Below are 23,659 nucleotides of genomic sequence, written 5' to 3' on the forward strand. Positions count from 1 at the left end.
GAAATAAAGTAAATGACAATAGTAAAAGTGACCAGGAAGTTGTTGGTTGCATTAAAAAAAATTCTGTAATGTAAGAAATTAAACTTGTTTTTACCTCGTCTCGCCTCTATTTGACTATTGTGGTCGATCCATGGCTGCCGTCCCAACTATTCTTGCAAATTATACCGAATCGCTCATCTGTACTCAGGATGGACAACAAATGCTGGCCTTTCCATCGATGCCCTCATTCTGAGAAGTAATAAAATAAAATACAGCTGTATTTCTTCTTTAGCTGCAAGCATTGCTTGGAGTTTTTGCATCAAATGGAAAGGAATGGAAAAGAAATTTCACTTTTGTATTTTCTAAAAAAAAAGTACTATGGACCTTGGCTGATGTGGAAGTTAATAAATGTGAGTTAATGATTACCCAGACTGCAAATATTTAATAAAGTTATTTTGTACACGCAGTGTAGCTAGCATGAATTCAAATATTTTGAAGGGAGAAATTTGAAATATCTTTGATATATAATTTCAGTTCAGTAAATTGTTGCATCACTGGCCAAACTGAAAAGTCATTGGATTTTTCTAAGTGAAGGCAGCTATTTTTCCTTTCAATTTAATAAATTTGAAAACAAATAAGGGTGGAGAATAAAATAAAAACATTTATTTTATTATGACTTTATTTTGACTAGTTAGGCAGCTATTCAGAGGGAGGGAAAGGGAGCAAAACCAAAACAGAAATTGAGTAGCCAGTAGGGGAGGGTCATGACTGCCACTTGTCAGTGAATGAAATAATGGAAGCTGTTTCAGAAATATCGTAAAGAACCATGTCATGAAGTTATGTCATCACTGTGGGCTTATAGATGGGTTTATTTCCTCGCTGATATTGTCACAAGCTGTATTTGCAATGAGGTCTGAATGTTATTAAAAACTATTCATTTGGAATGGTTGACTTTTTGTGCCTTAGAGGTGTGCAAAGTTGTGCCACTTTTTGTGAACCCTCAACTTGAGGAAGCAAGGGGGCACTTCATGCAAGGGACTTTGGAAGGAATGGGAAAATCTTTCATGACCTGCTGAACAATATTCTTTTTCTTTTGGTTTATTTTGTGTTCCTATTTCAGTGTGTTATTAACTTCAATGTAATTAAATTCACGGTAATGCTTTAAATATGTTATTAAGTAAAAAATAAGTTTTTCCCTCATGCCATTACTTACATTATTGCATTGAAAATGAAGAAACACAAATAAAAATAAAATACTGCTGATGCTGGAAATCTGAAATAAGAACATTGCTGGCAAAACTCACCAAATGGGTGATATTTAAACTCAAAATTCATGCACTTACAGATAGTTAAAATCAATCAATTGAGCAACCATATATTAAGTTTTGAATAAAAGCCAAAACTACTCTGGTCTAGCAACATCTGTGGAGAGAGAGTCGGAGTTAATGTTTCAAATCCAATATGACTATCCCTTCGAACAGTTCTAATGTGTCACGTCGGACCCCAAACACTAACAGTTGTTTTCTCCCCAAAGATTTATAAAATCATGAGGGGCATTTATAAGGTGACTAGCAAAGGTAATATCTCTAGGGTAGGGGCTTTCAAAACTAGAGGGCATATTTTTAAGATGAGAGGAGTAAGATTTGAAAGGGACCCAAGGGGGATCTTTTTCCACACAGAGGGTAGTTCGTATGTGGATTGAACTGCCAGAGGAAGTGATAGATGCAGGTATAGTTACAGCATTTAAAAGACATTTGGACAAGTACAAGAGTAGGAAAGGATTAGATGGGATGTGTGTCAAACACAGGCAGATAAGACTAGTTTGGAAAACTTGGTCGGCACGGACAAGTTGGACTGAAGAGTCTGTGTTTGTGCTGTATGACTCTATATTGCTAGACGTACCAAGATTTTCTCTGCTACGTTGTGTTTTCATTTGTATTAATTTTTTAAAAATTTAACGTGTTAAAACATCATCCATAGTGTTGTTTTAAGGAGTTGCAGCTTATCTTTTATAAATACAGCTGCTTTTTATCAGGAAATGATTGAGGCTTGTGAGTTTTTTCATCCTTTGCTGAGAATTATTGACTTTAATCACCAGAGTTTAAGCACTTATTGCTTTCATATACAGAATTTATTACATGTGTTATTGCATTGTGGTCATTTTTAAAAACTACTTTGTTATATCTAGTCCAGTCTCCCTCTTCACCCGCAAAAAGGAAAGACAGGCCACTGATATTGAAAATCAAATAAATAAATTAATGCTTATTTTCAGAACTGAACTTCCAATTCCTGCTATTAATGTAAATTGTTGTTTGTCAATATGGCTATAATTTATCTAATCAGGTGTAACTTCCCACCCAGATACACAGGGAAGCATCTTATCAAACTGATGAAAGAATATGGTAGTGACTGTTGGTGGACTCTACCTTTGGACCAGCTCCTGACTAAGGAAATTTTAAAAAAGGTTAGTACTCTTTGAAGAGGTCATAGTCCCATACACATTTCAAGAAGAACTGTAAAGTTTCAAACTACTGTGCAGACTATTAAGAGGAAATCCTGGGCATCATCTTTGTTAAATTACACAAAAAGTTACTTATTAGGAAGCTTGTTTGAATATAAAAGGAAAGGAGCACAAGACGTAGTTACCTAACATGGTTATCTTACAGGCATCTAAAAAGGAGCAAATGAGACTGCACTAGGTATGTCCAAATTGTCATAAAAATGGCTCAAAAGTAAATGTATGGAAATTTAAAAATTGTCAACGCTCCAGAAAAGGCTCCTGCAAACAGAAAAAGCACCATTGAAAAGGACTAAACTGTTTCAGCGCACCATCCTTCTTGAGACGTTTGGTTAATATTCAATTGAAATATGATTTCATATAGTAATTTGACACAGCAGTTCATAGCACATATTAAATTTGACCCAAGAGATATTTTGTTTGAAGGTGGCAGAGTTGAATTGTTGTCTTTCCTCTCACGCTCTGCCTAGCACCAATTCGACTTTGTAACTATACACTATTTTGAAACTTTACATTTTAGACTGATATATCTGAATGTTGATGAACTGTAAATTTTGAAAGACTTTTGCTAAATTGTCTGTTTTTAAAGCTCTGGTCAATTTAGGGGTTACATATTTTCCCTTTCTCGCTATTGTAATGTGTGGTGCATATTAAGGCCAGCATAGTAGATCATTTGCAATTTGCGCATCACAATACTGTACAGATATTGTTGTATCACTTCATGAGGTAATTAAGATTGGAAATCTTGTTGAGCTTCACAAGATTCATGGTAACGTTACTTATGGCAGTGACGTACAGTACCTGACTCAATTGATGCCGTTTTGGTACAGTCTGTCCCTCTACAACCTGTGGCCTTTCCTGGAGTTGCATCGCTGCCAGAGATCTGTATCAGGGACCCCTCCACCCACCAAGCCCAAGATTGCCTGTCAGAGCTGCTGTCCACTTGACTGCTTTCCCTGGAGAAACCGCCACTACCTGCAAGGACCACCCGGACATGATGGAGGTTGCCCTCCATCGGAGCTTGGCAGTCACCCTCCTTCCTTGACCCGCAGGACAGCTTTGGCAGCTTCCCCCAACTGATTCACAGGACTGAGCTTGGCTTTAACTGAGCTTGAGCTTGCTGAAACAGAGGAGTTCTTGTAGCCACGAGAATCAGTCTCACCGAACAGAGCCACACATAGACCCCAGAGGTGACAGCAGCCAACAAGCTGGGGCACGAGGACCCCTCCAGATAAGCAGCACCATGCAGTGACCGTAACTCAAACAGTACTAGCAGGTGGCCTGATGAGTGAAGGCCCTCTGTAGATCTCAGGCAGCAGCCTCCAACACCGCAGTCAGATGGTCCATTGTAGACGATACTGTAAATAAAATGTAACATTTTTCTTTCATCCAGCTACTTTTGCATTTATTTTAACAGTTATTTAATTTAATAATGTCAGATTTCAGTTATCTAAGGTAGTATATTTCAACTTAGAGATGGTACAGGTACAATATTCTAATTTTTCCCTCTAGACCTATAGAAACTAGCTTCAGTTTTAACATTGATTGCAATGGGAATAAATGCTTTTATCAAAGTCAACATTTTGAGCTGCATCCCCGCCCTTAATAAGGATAATTTGTATATAAATACCAGAATTTGGAATAACATACTGAAGAAAACACAATAAAAGCAGATTTGTCCTTTTTTCTAATTACTCAACCTTTAATTGCTAATGTTTTATGCTGTTATTTTATTGAGAAAACCATTTCAGTGCTGCCCAATTAGCCATTTGCAAAGTTTGTAGAGATGACTGATGAAATGTTACCATCTTAGTTTAGTTTCTTTTGTACTTTTCATTCTCTACTGTGATCGGTATCAGTACCCAGCTTTAAGCCATGTCCACTCTGCTGTGGGTTTGATCAGGCATAGGTCCTTAGACTGGTTGCTGTGAATCATTTGATGGGTTCTTAGCAAACATTAAATTGATTGGGTGAGGCTGTTCGCAGGTAAAGGGGCGTCTGGCAAGTGAGAGGCTTTCAAAAGCGAGTTAACGAGAGTTCAGGGACAGCATGTTCCTGTTAGCATGAAGGGCAAGACGGCAGGAGCAGGCAACACTGGATGACAAAAGATATTGAGGCTCTGGTCAAGAAAAAGAAGAAGGCATATTGTCAGGTATAGACAGCTGGAATCAAGTGAATCTGTTGAGGAGTATAGGGGTGTAGAAGTACACTTCAGAGTATAATCAGGAAGGCAAAAAGGGGACATGAGATAGCTTTGGTAGATAAGGTAAAGGAGCATCCAAAGAGATTCTACAAATATATGAATGGCAAAAGAGTAAGTAGGGAGAGAATAGGGCCCCCTTAAAGATCAATGAGGTCATCTACGTGTGGAAGCACAGGAGATGGGTGGGATCCTAAAGAAATATTTTACGTCAGTATTTCCTATGGAGAAAGACATGGAAGCTAGGGAACTTGAGAAAATAAATAGTGATGTCTTGAAAAGAGTCTGCATTACAGAAGAGGAGGTACTGGAGGTCTCAAAACGCAAAAAAGGTAGATAAATCCCCAGGACCTGATCAAGTGTATCCAAGGTCATATTGGGAATTTAGGGCAAAAATTGCAGGGCCCCAAGCAGAGATATTTGTTTCATCGACAGCTACAGGTGAAGTGCCGTAAGACTGGAGGGTGACTAATGTGGTGCCATTATTTAAGAAGGGCTGCAACGAAAAACCAGGGAACTATAGACTGCTGAGCCTGACATCAGGGGTCAGTAAGTTGCTGGATGGGATTCTGAGAGATAGGATCTATATGCACTTGGAAAGGCAAGGGCTGATTAGGGATAGTCAACATGGTTTTGTGTGTGAGAAATCGTGTCTGTCAAACATGACTGAGTTTTTTGAACAGGTGACCGAGAAGATGGATGAAGGAAGAGTGGTAGACTCTGTCTTACGTGGACAAGACCTTCGACAAGGTTCCGCATAGTAGTCTGGTTAGTAAGGTTAGATTGTATAGGATCTGGGCAGAGCTGGCCAGTTGGATACAAAATTGGCTTGACGGTAGGAGACAGAAGGTGATGGTAAATGGTTGTTGTTCATACTGCAGGCTTGGTGTGCCACAAGAATCGGTGCTGGGTCCACTGTTGTTTGTCATGTACATAAACAATTGGCTGAGAACATAAGAGGCATGGTTAATAAGTTTGCTGATGACACCAAAATTAGTGCTACAGCGGGCAGTGAAGAAGGTTATCTAAGAGTACAACGGACTCTTGATCAACTGGGCCAGTGGGGTGACGGATGGCAGACGGAGTTTAATTTAGATAAATGTGACTGTTACATTTTGGTACGACAAACCAGGGCAGGATTTACACTTAATAGTAGGGACCTGAGGAGTGTTGTCAAACAGAGAGACCCAGGGGTGCAGGTGCACAGTTCTTTGAATGTGGCATCAAAGGTAGACAGGGTGGTGAAGACGACGTTTGGCATGCTTACCTTCATTGATCAGAGCATTGATTACAGGACTTCAGACATCATGTTATGGCTGTATAAGACATTGGTCAGGCCACATTTGGAGTACTACCTACGATTCTGATCGCCCTGCTGTAGGAAGGATGTTATTAAACTGGAAAGGGTTCAAAAAAGATTTGCAAGGATATTACCGAGACTGGAGCGTTTGAGTTATGAGGAGAGGCTGGATAGGCTGGGACTTTTTTTCCCTGGAGTGTAGGAGGCTGAGGGTTAACCTTATAGAGGTTTATATAATCATGATGGGCATAGATAAAGTGAATAGCCCAGATCTTTTCCCCAGGGTTGGGGAGTCCAAAACTAGAGGGCTTAGATTTAAAATAAGAGGGGAGAAACTTAAAAGGGACCTGAAGGGCAACTTTTTCACACAGATGGTGGTATGTATATGGAATGAGCTGCTAGTGGAAGTGGAGGAGATGAGTGCAATTACAACATTTAAAAGACATTTGGGTAGGTACATGGATAGGAGAGGTTTAAAGGGATATGATCCAAACACAGGCAGATGGGACTAGTTCAGTTGTGTGAAGTAATTTCTCACTGACTGTAAATGATTAGCTACAGCTGAAGCCGGCATCTTCCGTATAATCCCAGCTGCAAGTGCAACTTAATGGTTTGATCTGTCTATTCCATTAATATTGTTTAATAAACATGAAGGTTACAAACAGCTGGAACCCTTCACAACATGTCATGTTCCCTCATTCAATCTTGACCAACTTACATTCTAGTGTGGGTGCAATGAAAAGGAAAATAATTCCTCAAACAGGATTAGAATATTGCGCTAAGGATTGCTAGCCTCTCGAACTTCATCTTGTAGTAACAGCTGAAATCGTATTCATTCATACAGCTGATTGTAGAGAGTGAACATATATTTACAAATGTGATAATGTATTTCCAGTGAAGTGTCACCCATGTGCTTCGAAAGATTGTCATTGTTTTTGACCTCCCCCTTCATCTAGGTGCCTGCAGCTTGGATGGAAGGAATGTACCCTATTGTGGAACCTACTGGCCTTGGAGTTATGGACCTAGTGTGTTTGTGGCTAGAGGGCCCAGACGTGCTGAGTGTGTTCTGCCCAGGTGCAGCATCACCCTTCTTAGCTTGAACTCCCACAGGGTTGAGGGTGGCAGACAAGCTCATGGTGGAGCTCTTGGGCATCTCTGGAGTGCCCGGAGAGGAGACTGCTGAGTATCCTATTTGAGGTCTTTCCTCCAGCTTCACATCATCTACTTCGTTACCTTAGTCGTTAGCTACGTCTTCTCACATGTTGTCCCATTCTCGCAATCCTGCAGTCAACTGTTGTTGCTGGTGTGTCATCTCAAAGTTCATCATTTCCATGAGATCTTCATCTTAGCAGTACATCTTTTTTTATAATCTGAAAGCTTGCTGGCATTGCTAGTGGTTCACTTTGTTTGATACACTGCTCCAACCTACCACACTCCAACACTTGCACATCCAACTTGTAAAACATCCACTGTTTACATGTCTAGACTGTCGATGGTTAGTTTGGTTAAGACTATCTCTGACCATTCCTTGTATCTCTCACCAGCCCTATCCTGTTGTACCTTTACAGCACACATCCTTTGTATTTGCCCCTTTTGTTCACAAAATGGAAGTGCCCCTCAACCCAGCTCACTTATGTTTGCAGTTTCAAAATTCATAACTTCTAGCCTTTGGCCTACCATATACTATGAAAGCTCTATAGCTATTGATTTGCTTCGCTACTTCTTGACATTTTGGTGACCCTATCCAAATCTTTGCTGTTTCTCATCTTACCCATTGCACTCCTTCAACTCCATCTTTGCTCTTTGAAGGCCAAGTGGTGAAAACTTGAATAAACGTAATGTTTTTACTGCCTTGGCTACCCATTTTCACATCTGGCTGGGTGAAGGCAAACTTACTGGGCTTCAGCCTCTGTCAAAATCACGCACTACATCAGGATCACCTGGGGAGTAAAAATAATCTACAACCTATTTTCTCCAATGCCAGAAACCGCCTTAAACCTCCCTCCTGCCAAAAAGTGCAAGGAACGCAATTTTTTTGCAACCAAGGTAATGTTGATCTGTTCAGCTGCCTTTGCTGCTAATGTTCTGCCCATGCTATCCCCAACACATCCTCAGAATCCCACACTTCTTGTCTGTTTTTGTATATCTCCCTACATGCTCCCTACAAAGATACTCCTCATACCCCCACTTCCCAGTCTCTCAACCTCACTGTGTTGACCCTATCTTTTATTCCCACGTAATGCTGGCCCATGACTGTGGTCCTCCCTGATTAGCTGTCAGCATTGAAACTTAAAATTCTTCACCCCGTATTTGAAGTCTTTGGCCTGACTGCTCCCTATCTTCTTAACTACTCCAGTGTTACAATGTATGTTCCTCCAACTCAACCATTTTGTTAATTATTCTCATTTAGCTATTTGATGATTTGGAAGTCCCTTTCTCTACTCCCCTTCTTCCCACCCATCCACCCCTCCTTATGACCCTTCTCTAAATTTTACAAAGGTTATTTGACGGAGTGTGCGTGTCGCACAAGTATTTTGTTGCCCGTTCCTCATTGCCCATGAGAGAGTGGTGCTTGAGTTGCTACAATGTATCTGGTGTAGGCACATCCACCATGCAGTTAAGAAAAGAGTCTTGAAGGTTTTAACTGAGTGATAGTGAAAGAACGTAGTAATTCGAAGTGAGGATGGTGTGTAGCTTGTAAATAAACTTGCACGTGTTGGTATTCCTATATGTCTGCTGTTTTTGTTCTTCGAGATTGTAGAAATTTTGGTTTAGGAAGGTGCTATTGGTGTGTGGAGTAATTTCTCAAATTAAATAATTTAACCTTACTGAAGAGAGACCAAGGTGTGTGCACGGGCTTTTGTGATTTATATATATTGTTTAGTATGTTTTTATTTTTATATTTATTTTGGATGTTTGATATATTGAACAAGTGGCATAAGAGTCTTTTCCTGTGTCTTTGGTCATAATTTTGAGCACTTCAATACGGTCACCTCTTAATCTTCTGTGCTCCATAGAGAGTAAGACAGTTTCTCTAATCCTTTCTTGTATCCAAAATCCCTTATTCCTGGTATCATTCTAGTAAATGATTGATGTATGTCAAGTAACCTATTCATAATGGGAAGTCAATTGTAAGTTTTGAGGAACAAAGCATCAGCCATTCCACTGACACAGAATCATTTGTTGTTTCCTCCAAGTTTTGTCTATAATAAAGATTGGTATAAAATTCAAAATCATATTCTACACTTGTGAGAGATGGTCCTGGGTTAATAATATAAATCAATCGGTAGGTTGGAGGGAAATGCAGACTTCCAGAGGAAATTGACTGATTATGATACTTTCCATTTGTCAAATAATATTAAGTTTTTTCTTACTTGATCAGTGCTATTTTGTACAAAGGTTTTGTAGTATGTTCAGATTAATTTTTATTTTGTCGGAATGACTAATCCTATGATTAAATAATTGTACAAGTCCGTTGATTCCCCTACTTAAAACATTATGGGAATTAATAACATTCCATGTGATTTTCATCCAAGTTTTACAATCTTTTATGAGGAGATTTTTAAAATTTCTCTCCTTCTAAGCTGATCTCTTACCACTACCGTTTTTGTGCCCATAAACACCAATAATATTGCACTATACTGCAGAATGCTTCAGTTTCAAAATTAACAAATGCTTTTGACGAGCTTTTTATTGTGTTATATTTAAATGGGAACAATAGTACATGTCTACAAGTTATATAGCACTTTAATGAGTTTCATTGTAGTAGAAGAAATGAGTGCCAGTATAATTATTTTAATTATTTTAACCCTTTTCCATTAACCGAAGGAATCATCATTTCATTGCAAAAATGAGAAAGATGAAGCTAAAATAGTTTTGAGTCAGCTTTTATGTGAGTACTAAAATGCTGCTTTATTGGTTCTTGTCTACTTTGCACTGTACCTTTGAACTGGGAGTGCCTCAGTGAGGCTGTAAAGCAGCCTCTCCCAAATTAAATTTATGTGGACTTGACTAAAACTGTTGCTCTGGACCATATCTATTTTTCTTTGGGACTGGAGCAGTTACAATGCAAACTCTACTCAAATTGACACATGTAGTACCGGAGAGAGACTTGGCCGTGGTGACTTTGTGCAATCTGCCTTTGTTATTAGGAACAATAATACCCAGAAACTGGATTGCAAACTGTGCAGTCTGAGTGTGTTGCCAATTTTCCACGTGCATTGACACTGTTCAGTGAGCTGATGTGCTGGAATATTTTTGCTTTCTAGCATTTTTTTTGCTGAGATTTTCAAAATTATTTGGAGTAAAGCTAAAAAAAATTAGTAAAGTTAATTTCATGTAGTGCTTTTCTTAATTTATACTTGACCATCCCCTGTAACATTGCAAACGATTTCAGATGAAGCAAATACTCAATTGAAGAAGGGATAAAGCAGGGATGAAGTTAGTTTGTGTGCTTGGCTGTAATTTGGTCCCCATTTTAAAATCATGCATTCAGTGATATTTATGTAAATTGACTTCACATTTATAATTAATATTCTCACAACGATTTAGAAATAAAGAACTACACTTTGTTAGAGCATGGGATTTTCTCCAGGACAGGCTGACGAACTAGTAGAGGCAAAACTCAAAATGGAATCTCTATAAATTTGACATTCCGTATTTGTTCCCTCCCACCAATGGTGGTATTGTAACACTTAAGTGTGGACATTGAAATTTTTAGCATAATCTGACACATCATAACTAAACTGTAATTATTGTTGTGTAACATTTGGATATTGTGATACCTGAAGGATGTGAATACATTGAAGAGAGTACAAAAATGATTTATGAGGATATCGCCAGGACTTAAAAGTTTTGAGCCATGAGGCAGCTGAGGAGAGACTTAATTGAGGTGTATAAAATTATGGGAGGTCTAGATAGAATGGATAGGACAGTTCTGTTGCCATTAGCAATGATGTGAAAGGATTAGAAGGGAGTTGAATATTTTTCTTTCATCCAAGGAGTGATGGAGGTCTGGAATTCATTTTCAGAAAGTGTAGTATAGGCAGAAGAATTTATCATCATTGAACAAAAAACACTTTGATATTTGGATCTGTACTTAAATAAGCGACGTTTAGAGGGATATGGGCCAAACGTAGGCAAATGAGAGTTGTTCAGTTTAGGAAACCTGGTGAGCATGGATGGCTCTATGACTTCAAATGCGGTTGAGGAACAGTAGGCAGCAAGACTAGATGCCAAGAAGTGGAGGATGGGATGAGGCTGAATAATAGTGCTTTATTCACAAGCATAGGCATGATAGGCTTGTCCTGGGTAGTTCCATATTAGATTTGCAAAATTCTCTAGCTATTTGAGTATTTTCAATGAGGTAAAATGCTGAAGCTGTCTTGTAAAATCTGGTGTACCATATGGTACTCTGCTTCTTATGGTATTCAGTGCTTTTCTGATGTTCCATAAGACTAAATCAAAATTACTACTGAAGTACTCCTTATCCATTGCTAGCATCACAGAAACAGTGAATCTTGTTTGAAGCTAAAAGTGAGGCTTTTTTTTTAACTTGAGTGTAACAGCGCTTTTTCCACACCGGTAATATGGGAGTAACTTAAACAAAAGACAGCCTTCCCCATGATTTAAACAAAAATTAATTCGGGTGATGTACAATTCACGGCTGGACCAGGATTTATTGCCCATCTCTAGTTGCCCTTGAGGACGTGGTGGTTAGCTACTTTTTTGCACTGCTGCACTCCATGTGCTGTCAGTAGACCCACATTGCTATTATGGAGGATGGAGTTTGATGATTTTGACCCAGCAACGCTGAAGGAACAATGATATATTTCCAAGTCCGGATGATGAGTGGCTTGGAGAGGAGCTTGCAAGTATCTACTGTGTATCTACTGCCTTCTGCATGGTGGTGACTATGGATTTGTAAGATGCTGTCTAATAGGCCTTGGTGAATGTCTGCAGTGCATCTTATAGATGGTACACACAACTGCTACTTTGCGCATTGGTGAAGGGAGTGAGTGTTTGTGAATATGTTGCCAGTCCAGTATCCTGGATGGTGTCACACTGCTCGAGTGTTGATGCAGCTGCGCTCATCCACACAAGAAGGGGGTATTCCTTCACAGTCATTACTTGCGTCTTATAAACAGTGGGCAGGTTGGGACTGTCAGGAGGTGAGCTACTTGCAACAAGATTCCTAGCCCCTGACTTTTTGTAGCCTCAGTATGTATGTAGCTAGTAAACTTACGTTTTTGGTCGATGGTAAGGCCTAGGATGTCGATAGTGGGAGATTCCGTGATGGTAATATCATTGACTGCCACGGTGGATGGGTTTGGTTAAATTTCCTCTTATCAGAGATGGCCATTGTGTGGCATCAGTTTGGCACAAATGTTACTTGTCACTTCTGAACCTAAGCCTGAATGTTGTCCATGGCATGCTGCATATGACAAGTACTACTTCAATACCTGAGGAAATCTAAATGATGCTGAACATTGTGAAATGATGCCCACTTCTAACCTTATGATGGAGGCAAGGTCATTGATGAAGCAGGTGATGACGGTTGGACTGAGGATACTGTCCTGAAGAGCTGCTACAGTGATATTCTTTACCTCAGAAGGTTGACCTCCAACAATCGCCATAATCCTGTTTGCTAAGTATGACTCCAACCAGCGGAGATTTTCCCCCTGATTTCCATTCAGTCTCATCTTACTAGAGCTTTTTGATGCCACACTTTGCCCGTGACATCAAGGTTATATTTGACAATCATTCCCATCTCACCACTGGAGTTCTGCTCTTTTGTCCATTGTTGAACCAAGACTATAATGGTAAACTAATCCAAAATGGTATTTGCATTTACATATGCAAGACAGATTGGTAAGTCAGCTGTATTTAATAAACTGGAGAGTGTAGGAATATTTTTATTGTTAAAATCTAATTACAATTTTGTTTTCTATTTCTACAGAGTGGAGGTTCTGATGTGTCTGATTATGTCAAGGGAGAGGATATCTTAGATATTTGGTTTGATAGTGGCACCTCATGGGCACATGTATTAGAAGGTGAGAGGTTAATATTTATGATGGTTATACATTGTAAGGAATCATTCATTGTTATGCTCAAAATTATTGACCATAAGCTAAAATTAACTGAAAACTTAGCTAAAAATGCAGCAGACATGTTATAAAATAAACATTACTGACCAAGTCAGAGGGAGGTTTTTAAAAATTCAATCAGATGACTTTATTTTCTTCCCAGTGATGAGTAGTCAAGAACTTATAAAAATGTATTTTGTCATTACATAGTTGCCTCAATAATTAATGCTAATTGTTGAAACAATTTCACAATTAGGAACTGAGCCATAAGTCAGTTCAATGGTCATAATTATACTATTTTATGAACGATAAATTTGTAAAAGTAGTAGAAATGTGAGTGCAAAGTAGCCTGTCTTTGTGAATTTCATCATAAGATTCTGGGAACAAATGCTTTGATCAGAGGCTTATTACAGTTATATATACATTTAGTTTCATTATTACAAAACAGGAAATCCCTGGCACCTTGACCTTGAAACAACCTTTCCTTACACTTAGTAAAATCTTAGCTTATCACTGGAATTAATGCTGAAAGACCGATGTGAAGATCGAAGCTTCAACCCTGTTACTGATCCTTGCCCATTTAGCTGTTTGTTGCTTTTCAGGTGAAGTAAGTTACCCAAGTGCAATAAAGTATCTTGCCTGTTAAGTGTACGAAGTTGAGACTGCATTATGATCACTGAGCCACTGATCCATTTCCTTCATTATTGCTATCTATATCTTTTCCTTTTAATTGGTAAATTTCCATCTTTGTTACTCACCAAATTTGTTAAGCGAAACTTTTTTTTCTATTCAGCCACTCACGTTACATGGTAGAAAAATTATACTCAGGCTCATTCTAGCCAAATATACTCTGAGAACAGCTTCCATGTGAATTCTTCTCCCACTTCTACCTTATTAGCTCTTGTGTATAAAAAGAGGATGGTCCTGACAATACCTCTTAAATGGTGCTCCAATAATTTCTTAAATAAAAAACAAAATACCGTGGATGTTGGAGATCTAAAATGAGAAGAGAAAGTGCTGGTGAAACTCAGCAGGTCTGGCAGCATTTGTGGAAAAAGAAACAGTATTAACATTTTGTGTCCAATATGATTCTTCTTCAGAACTTCATTCTAAAATTTTAACGCTTTTTCTCTCTACACATATGGCAAACCTGCTGACTTTCACCAGCACTTTCTCTTTTTATTTCAGATCTCCAATATCCACAGTATTTTGCATTTTAATTAACAAATTAAGACTTCTGACATCAGAAGTCAGCTGGCTGGATGATGTATAGGAAGGATGGTACAGTAAAGAATCCCTGTGGTTCAGATGTTGCACAGCATTTGTGGAGAGAGAAAAACAGTATTGACATTTTTAGTGCAATCACATTCTTCTTTGAAACTTGGTTCTGAAATTTTAACTCTTTCTCTGTCCACACATGTGCAGATCTGCTGAGTTTCTCCAGAATTTAATGTTTCTACTTTAATGGCTTGTTCCCTTCCCCATCTCCTGCTCCTTCTAATACCATCCTTCCAAAACAGGGCAGTGGTACCACGCCTTACGCCGCCTTACCTGTACATCATTCAGCAAACTGATGTCTGATGTCAGAAAGTCTCAAATGTAACGCTATGGTATTAATGGTAGTAACATGTGGTAGTCACTATAAAGACTATAGTTTTAGGAATTTGACATAACAGTGTATTTTTCATTGGAATTGTTGTTCAATGGATCATTCCCAAGAATTAGGACATTGGGGTCCAGATTAACTGGACTTCTGAATGTGAACCTCTCTTGCTCCCCTTATAAATTAACCCTTATTTATTGTCACCCAATAACAGACCTAACCACACAATGGAAGTGTTAATCTTCTGCAGTATATTTTGGGTTTAAGTTATTAGTCTCACTTAATTTATCTTTCTTCAGTTGGTAACTTGAGATTTTTGTACACATCTTGGTTACACATGAATTAATGATTTCACAAATGAAATAATATGTTGTAACAGAAGAGGAAGCTTTCAGAAGCATTTTAAATTCTTGCATGTTTGCTCTTACAGTGGAGGGGAGAAAGGTATTGAAGTGGAAGTCAACAATGATCATATTGAGTGGTGAAGTGGACTTGATGGGCTGAATTTCCACATATGGAGCCATCTGTAATTGCAATTTGGTTCTTAAATGCAGAGTTATAATACAGAGTTAGTATAATCCACTTTGTATCATTCTGATTGCAAATCAGTAGACCAGCTTCCCTACTTAATTGAAACTATTGAACGGTATCCAATATTGTAGAATTATTTTCTCTTCACCAAGGTGGTATATGAAAAGGAAGTAAAAACAGTTTACCTCCTGACCAGCTCTTAAGGGTGTCTGTATCTTGATAAATTCTGACAGCAGCAGCAAGTCTACTTTAACCTGGTGAAGTAATCCAGACTTTTGACACTCCTAGGATTCCAACTCATTTCTGTCTCCCTTAGTTGAAGTTTAATCCTAGTCAAAGGACCCACGTCAGTTTTCGATTATTTTGCTTGATTGGATAAATTAACTATTTTCCTTGCTCACTCACCCTTTATTCACACTGCGTATTAAATGCTAGCTTTCCAATTGTAGACTAATTATGGTAAATGATAACTGCAGAGAAAAAGTTCAGTACAGCTAAATAGGTGAGACACTGATTTTATTCTCAAATTGCTTTGTAAATGAAATGAATATCATTCCAACACTGCAAATCAAGTTCATCTGTGAGTCTGTCATGTCGAGATATACAATTGCACTGGAACTAATTTCCAAGTAAGTATTAATTGAGGCTAAAACAGAAATTGCTGGAGAAACTCATCAGGTCTGGCAGCAACAATGTGAGAAAGTAGAGTTAATGTTTTGAGCCCAGTGAAGAGGAGTTATTTGACTCATAATGTTAACTCGGCTTTCTCTCCAAAGATGCTGGCAGACTTGTTGAGTTTCTGCAGCAATTTTTGTTTTTGTTTCAAATTTCCAGCATCTGCATTTCTTTATAATATTTAAGACTATTAGGAAGAATATTACCTAAATAATCTACTATAGGTGTCTTCAATGTGACAGCAAGACCAGAAACACGCTCTGTTGCCATGCATACTGAGGGTAACCTGGGTTTACCATGAAACTGTGAAACCGTGAAACCTGTTCCTTGGATTCTCAGCATCAGATGTTCAGTTATAACGTTATGTTACTTTGAAAGAATTTATAGTGTGCCAGTGATACGCAAGAATCATTCTTAGCAACATATTCATAGGGCATGGAATATAGCAGACAAACAATTATTATCTTTTGTTCGGTCAAGTTTCCTTTGGAGTCTGACTAAATTTAGTCATGGACATGGGAGAATCAAATAAAAAGAAACCACCTTCAGTCTTTGCATCTGCCATTCTCCCAGGGCTTGTTGCCATCATCAGCCCCTTGATTCAAGTATGATGTCCACTCCAGATTGGGAGTTTCTGGCCTGTATCTTTGTGTGACTGAACATGCTAATTCTTGATCCACATATCTCTGAGCATGAGGTAGGAAGGTCTACGAGTCATGGGATCCAAAGAGCCACTGCTTTTCCTCATCATTAAGGTGTTTGGACATGCAGCTTGGATGTCACGTTATTGCCATGTAGCAAGGTTCTCTGTCACTAATGTCAATGCTGCTGCAACTCCAGGACAACTGCAGAGTGTCTTTGTAGCATTTTCATTGTCCTCCTTTGGAATGCTGGCTTTTCGAGAGTTGAGATGAAAAAACAGGACCTGACTGGAGATATGCTTTTCAGCCATGCTGATACAGTGTCCAGTCCATTATCATTGATTTTTAGGTTGTTTGTCTGAATACTTAGAGTTGGCTTCAAGAACGACACTTGTATTTGCTCAACAGAGCTCCCGTTGAATACAGAGAATGTGGTGAAATTGCTGGTGGAATTTCTCTGGCTCTTTTGTGTGTTCATTGCAAAGCCCATGCAAAACAGGAATGTAGTGATGACAACTTCTGTATACATCGGAATTTTTGTGGAATTGTAGTGAACATTGTCAAATATTTGCTGACATAGTTTGTAGAAGGTTGATCTTGCACAGCTGATCTGGTGTTAGATCTCCTCACCAATGATGAACTTTTGAGAGAGGTGATTGCCAAAGTATAGGAAACACTCAGCATATAGATCTGTAGTGATAGGACTTTCGTTTTGGCTGCATTTAAGGTCAGCACAAATCTCTTGTATCCAGAATTGAAGAGATAGCAAGTGTTTTGCAAATCCTGCTCAGAGTAAGCAATAACTCTGCACTCGCTTGCAAACTATTTATCATGTGTGTAAATGGTGATCAATTTAGTTTTGATACAGAGGCGATTGGAGTTAGACTGTTCCATCTTGGTGGAAGTTAGTAAGGACATCACCGAGCAGTTGATCTTTGTTGAGGTGGGTAGCTGTTGTTAGATAGCTTGTAAATAGTTTGGGGTTATTTCACAGCCTTGCCTGACACGGTCCGGGTTTTAAAGGTGACTATTCCAGATGTTGCAGTCATATCATTGAACGAAGAGGTATTTCTTCTCTGAGGGCAGTGAATTTGTGGCATTCTTTAACACAAAGGGCTATTGAGGCTAGGCTGTTAAGTATGTTCAAGGCGGAGATAGACAGATGCTTAATCGATAAGGGAATCCAGGATTATAGGGCAAAGGCAAGAAAGTAGAATTGAAGATTATTAAATTGACCATGATCGCACCAAATGGTGGAGAAGACTTGATGGGTACATCTTATGGTCTTTACTTAGCACAGTTGCAAGATTGAGATGATGTTTTTGGACATGCAAATTTCTGCAGTACAGTCCACAAATCCTTGCAATTTACTTGCGTCAAATGCCTTAGTCCAATTAATTACTGCAGTGTGGATTTTATGGTAGTGTTCTCAACTTTTTTGTTGGATTTGTCTAGCAACAAAGAGCATGTCTGCGGTATCTGTAAAAGGTCTAAAGCCCCACAAGCCCATGAGTATGTCTCTTGGGGGGATTTCTGCAGCGACAAGAAGTGGATGATTCAGGAGGACACCTATCAGGACTTTCCCTGCTCTGGAGAGGAGGAAAATACCTCGATAGTTTCCACAGCATGATTTTTCCCTTCTTGAAGATAAATGCAAAAATTGCAACTATGTAGTTTAAGGAGAAGGGTACAGGTGGTCTTGTTCCACCCAAACACATGGAATAAGTGTGTTAAGTCTTGATTGAACAAAAACCCAACAACTTTGAAAGCCTCAGCTGCAATGCCATTAGGACAGGTAGGCTTTGTTGTGTAGATAGGGTTCATGTTAAGAGTCTTTTCCCTAAGATGAGGGATTTCAAGACTTGGGGCGCATTTTTAAGGTGAGAAGAGACAGATTTAAAAAAGAAAGGAGGGACAAATTTGTTACACAGGGTGGTTTGTGTGTGGAATGAATTTTCTGAGGAAGTGATGGATGTGGCCACAATTACAATGTTTAAAAGACATTTGGTTTAGTGCATGAATAGGAAAGATTTGCAGGAATATGGGCCGATGGGCCAGAAGCAGGCATATTGGACTAGTTTAGTTTGGGATTATGTTCGGCATGGACTGGTTGGACCAAAGGACCTGTTTCCATGCTGTATGACTCAATGACTCTCCTTTCAATGATGATTCACTATGGATTCTACGATAGGATCCTAATTGATCGTCTGGAGAGTATCAGTTGCCATTGTGAATTCATGGCTGAATAGTAGTTGGAAATGTTCTTTGCAGCATTGATGGAAGACATTGTCATTGTTAAGAAGAGAGGTACCAAACTGTGAATGAAGAGGATTTTGTCCATTTGGAATGGGTCTATAAACGGCCCGGTGTCTTTCAAAATGCTTTGTCTATTGTGACGGTCAGCAGGCTGTTTAAGTGTCGAGCTTTCCTTTTCATCATTTGTTCCCATATCGTCATTAGATGTCAGCCTTCAGCTATTGGAATGCTGCACTTACAGCTTGTGACATTGGGTTGTTTTGCCATGCAATGAAGGCTGTTTGTTTTTGCACCAGGAGATTGCATATTTCTGCATTGTTTCTGTCAATCCAATCCTGGCGGTACAAGAGTCTAGTACAGCTGACTTTATTTGATCCTAGGGCTATTCTTTCCAAGGCTTGTGGATGGATATTTTTGCATTTGACCATGTCTGACATCTTCCATGCAAGTGTGATTCATGTTATGTTTTGCTCAGATGTGTTGGATATTTGGCTGTGTTATGCAGACAGTGCTACTTTCACTGACCATAGAGGGACTATCTCCAAACCAGAACAAGGAATTTTATTCCTGCCACTTTGCAGTTCAGCCACAGCTTTTGCGGGCCATTCAGGTGAAACATCTGATAGGCTGCTTGGACTGTCGAACTTGAACAAGTTTTTTTTTGTTTTGGAATTTGAGGATGAAAATGAAATTCATTTCCACTGAAAATAATCAATCCAGTACCTTTATAAATTACTCTGGCATGTTAGCATTCAAAGTGTTTATTCAAGTGCTTTAACTGTAGTCTCCTTATTACTAGGAAGTCTTTAAGGTAAACCAATTTGCCATGGTTCTCGTTGAAACTATGCATGCCTTTTTCTCTATTTCTTGCAAATCTAACTTGGCTGAGACAAATATCCATTTGTTGAAATTGCAGTGAGGCAGTCTAATGCAAATATCCTCGACTCTTACTTAAGTCTCCAGTGAATTCAATATTGGTAGTATTTTCACTGCACTTGTAATTAGTTACTTGTATCGACTGGAAACTTGCACAAGTGTCAAGTACATTAAGTCCTCATTACATTGCTACTATATGGAGGTTATGTGGATTAAGATTGTTAATAGATTCCTGTGTGTTCCAACAAAAAGTGCTCATTATGCATTTGCCATCCACATTGAGACTGAGCATCAGTGCATACATAAAGCGGGTTATTGCATTCATTGATCATTCATTAGCATGTGACATTCTTTGGTGATGTAATCTTCTCTGGAAAGTTGCCAGACTTTTCCAGTATCAGACTGCAGTTCTTCCCCTTCAATGCAAATCATTCAAAAGTGTAGACTTTAACTTGGAGACCAAATAATCTTTAACAAGGACCCCGAGTGATAGACTTCACTAAGACTGTTTGAAGCTCCAATTCTTTCAAATTTTAAGTGAGTGACGTGCCTTCCACTACCTCTAAAACAAAATTGCCAGTGCATTTGATATTTCTCTTGCTACCCAGGCAAACAATTTTTAAGGTTCTAGCAACAGCTTGTCCCAGGATATATAATTGATGGAGCAATATTTTAATGACTGGATGGAGGTGCCAATCTCAACTAAGACTAACATCAGCAACTGAGTGGCTAATAGTAAACTGCAGGTCTCTGTTTGTTTGTTGTAAATCGATCAGGATTGAGCACGCCCCAAGTGCCTTGGAGTAACTTTGGATTATAGCCTCATGTTTACTACAAGCACCTGAAAAAGGTTTTCAACAGAGACCCATGGCTATAAGACCACAATACTTTTGAACAGAAATAGGCTATTCACCCCATTGAGTCTGTTATGTCATTCAGTGAGATTATAGCTGATCTGATAATCCTGAACTCCATTTTCTTGCCATTTCCCTATAATCCTTGATTCCCTTACTGATTAAAAAGTCTGTCAACCTCTTCCCTTAGGTAAGGGGCCAAAACTGTTAAATGTTTATCCAGAAACTAGTAACGCTAGCTGGTGATCCAGTGCACTCTCTTCATACTTCTAACCTTGTTCTTGTACTATTCTGTAGGCTTCAGAATACTATTTCCACTGTATGGGCAGAGAGCAGCCACAGAAAACTCTTGGATTCTGTGCTGAATGGGTCAATGGGGACAATCAGTGGTATATTTAAATCAATACTCGTACAATAGTTCCCAATCCTGTCTAATGTTCCATCTCCTGATATGCATCAATGCTGAAAGAATTGAAATGTAAGGAAGCTGACCCAGAACTGCCAAACCATGAACATCTTTAAAACATATTACATATGTGATTCAAATCATTCAAATCTTTTTGGTATTCTGCTAGTGCTTTCAGTGGCGCAAGTTTTGGCATTAAGAACAAATGGCTGAGCTCTCAGCTAATGCGCATTATTGGTGTTGACATGATGAGTGAGCTAACAGCACAACTTCCAGGATTTAGGAATCTCTGAAACAGTGGGCTACTTGCAACATGATGTGCACACTTTGCATGAGCATTGCACTTTTTCCACAAATGAAATTGCAAGGTCAGCCCAGCATGTGATTGTGGTCTCCTATATCAGATTGCTTTCCATTTAGTTAAGGACTGTGGTTCATAAAATATTTGCTTCAGGATTCAACACAATCCACCCGTAACATATCATGGTGTGATTGGGCTGTCCAACTTGGACTTAGCCTTGTAAAGCTGCAAAATATCATTTTGCAATAAGATGATGCACACACAAACTTCCAACATTACAGTCCACATGCTGCTTCTCCTTATGCATGTAACAATTCTGCCTGTTCCCAAAATAGAACCTTTGTATACCAGGTTCAAGTTCCATAATCTCATATTTACATCCTGAGATCAAGTATAATTAAGGTAACTTCATGACAGATATAACTATCCACTCTTGTAACACCACAAAGACGTTTTTGGTCCCAGTGAGAAAGTCATCACCCATTCCAGAATATGTTTGACACAAAAGTATTATGCTGCTGATGCTGGAAATTTGAAATTAAAATAAATATCCAGGAATACTCAGCAAGGTCAGGGTTGCATCTTTTGTTAGAGTCCTCACTGGTTTTCATTATTTTCATTTTATTCTTCTTTTAATACATTTTGGTTTGGAGCTGTGAATTAGAAACTGTGAGCAAAATGTGATTTGTGGACTGTGGGTAACAGCTTGTGTTGAAAGGAAACAGACCAGACAGGATTTTGTTTATTTGAGGCCAGGCCTGGAAGTTAACTGTAGTTGGTTCCTGATCGAAAGGTTTTACAGATGCTTCAACACTGGGTACAAGCATTATGTTTAAACAGATAGCAGAAATTGTCTATTAACGAAGACAGTACCTGGGAATTGGTTCCAGCAAGTCTGGGGGGGGAAAAAACTTGTGTTCAAGCAGATGGCAGATGTTGAATGGTAACTCCTTGTGGAGGAAATGGTCAGTTGTCAGGGAGTGGTCAGAGTTTGAATTCCGTTTTGGATTGTGTTTTTTGTGAGAAGGAATCTGGTTGTTGATGCTACAGCATGAATATTTGAAAGCTCCCTGATCAACCTGCATTCTCAGCTCTTGGAAATACAGAGAATAGAAAACTAAGTTATAAGTATTACTACTTTTAGGAGTGAACTGTATAAGGTGACCCTGATTGACATCTTCAGAAAATCAACCAAGAAACTACCATCTATGACTGTGGAACAATGCATTGTGTAAACCAGTTAAACAATCTGGCCAGTTTTGTTACTTGCTTTTATTAATCCCATAACTGTTTGTTTGCTTGTCTTTTTTGTGAATGGGCCTGACAACATAAAGCAATAAGGATAGGGTTTAAAGCATAGACCAATTAGATTACTCTGTTTAATTTTTCTCTACTATTACTATTGTTTCATTAATAAATTGCTAAGTCTTTTGTTTAAGATACAAATCGATGTTGAGAATTAATTATTCTCACAGTCCGGAATTGGTGTTCAAAAGTCTGGTTATGAACCTTGAGGTCAGTTTTGAGGGCCGTTGAATCATAGAATCCCTGCATCGCAAATAGTGGCCATTTGGCTCATCAAGTCTACATTAACCCTCCAAAGAGCATCCCACCCTATCCCCCAACCCCACGTTTACCATAGTTAACCCACCTAGTATGCACACTACAGGGTAATTTAGCATAGCCAATCCATGTAGCCTACACATCTTTGGACAGTGTGAGAAAACTGGAGCACCCTGAGGAAACCCATGCAGACATGGGGAGAACTGCAAACTCCCACACAGGAACAAGGGTCCCTGGTGCCGTGAGGCAGCAGTGCTGACCACTGTGCTACTGTGCAGCCCTACTGGAGGTTTTAATTTTATTACATTATAATTGAGGTAGAAAGTCTGATTTGATTCAGCTGCCTGTTTCTGTGTCGTAACCCTATGGAGACAGAAACAGAATTAACGTTGGGTTTAGCGATGTTTATCAGGATTCCGAACTTATGAAAAGTCATTGACCTCAATGATATTTATATCTGTTGCTGCTTCACCTACTGAATATTTCCAAAATATATTTAAACTTGATTCTGAAGTTAGAGGATGTAAACTTCAATGTATGAATATAAAAGCTTAGATTGTGAACTTTAATCTTATAGTATGACATAAATCCATAAAGACAGTGTGTGTAAATAATTTATTGCTGGGCATGTTTTATATTGACCGAATGAATCACTTAGCAACTAAATATTGATATGTTAAGTGTTAACATATTACAATTTCAAAGGTGAATTTTCTTGCTGTTTGTTGCAGAACTGATACCACTTTGCAAGCTTTGTTACTGGCTTATAGCATATTGTGTAAAAACATTTGAAAATGTGTAACGATTTGATTACTTGGCATTCAGTACAGATATTACTGTATGGTGTTCGGAAGTACAAGTGGCTGGGAGT

General features: G+C 38.8%; 1 protein-coding gene across 1 annotated transcript in view; it reads left to right on the forward strand.

Moving 5' to 3' along the window:
• Positions 1-2,299: 2,299 nt before the first annotated feature.
• The window catches only part of LOC125484070 (isoleucine--tRNA ligase, mitochondrial-like), a 54,695-nt gene continuing 33,335 nt past the window's right edge, over positions 2,300-23,659 (forward strand). Inside the window, exons 1-2 of the mRNA XM_048601331.1 lie at positions 2,300-2,443; positions 12,956-13,049. Coding sequence (XP_048457288.1) covers positions 2,300-2,443; positions 12,956-13,049 — 238 coding nt within the window. The remainder of the gene's footprint in view (positions 2,444-12,955; positions 13,050-23,659) is intronic.

This window comes from Rhincodon typus, chromosome 9, assembly GCF_021869965.1.
Source record: "Rhincodon typus isolate 14 chromosome 9, sRhiTyp1.1, whole genome shotgun sequence".
Classification (NCBI taxonomy): Eukaryota; Metazoa; Chordata; class Chondrichthyes; order Orectolobiformes; family Rhincodontidae; genus Rhincodon; species Rhincodon typus.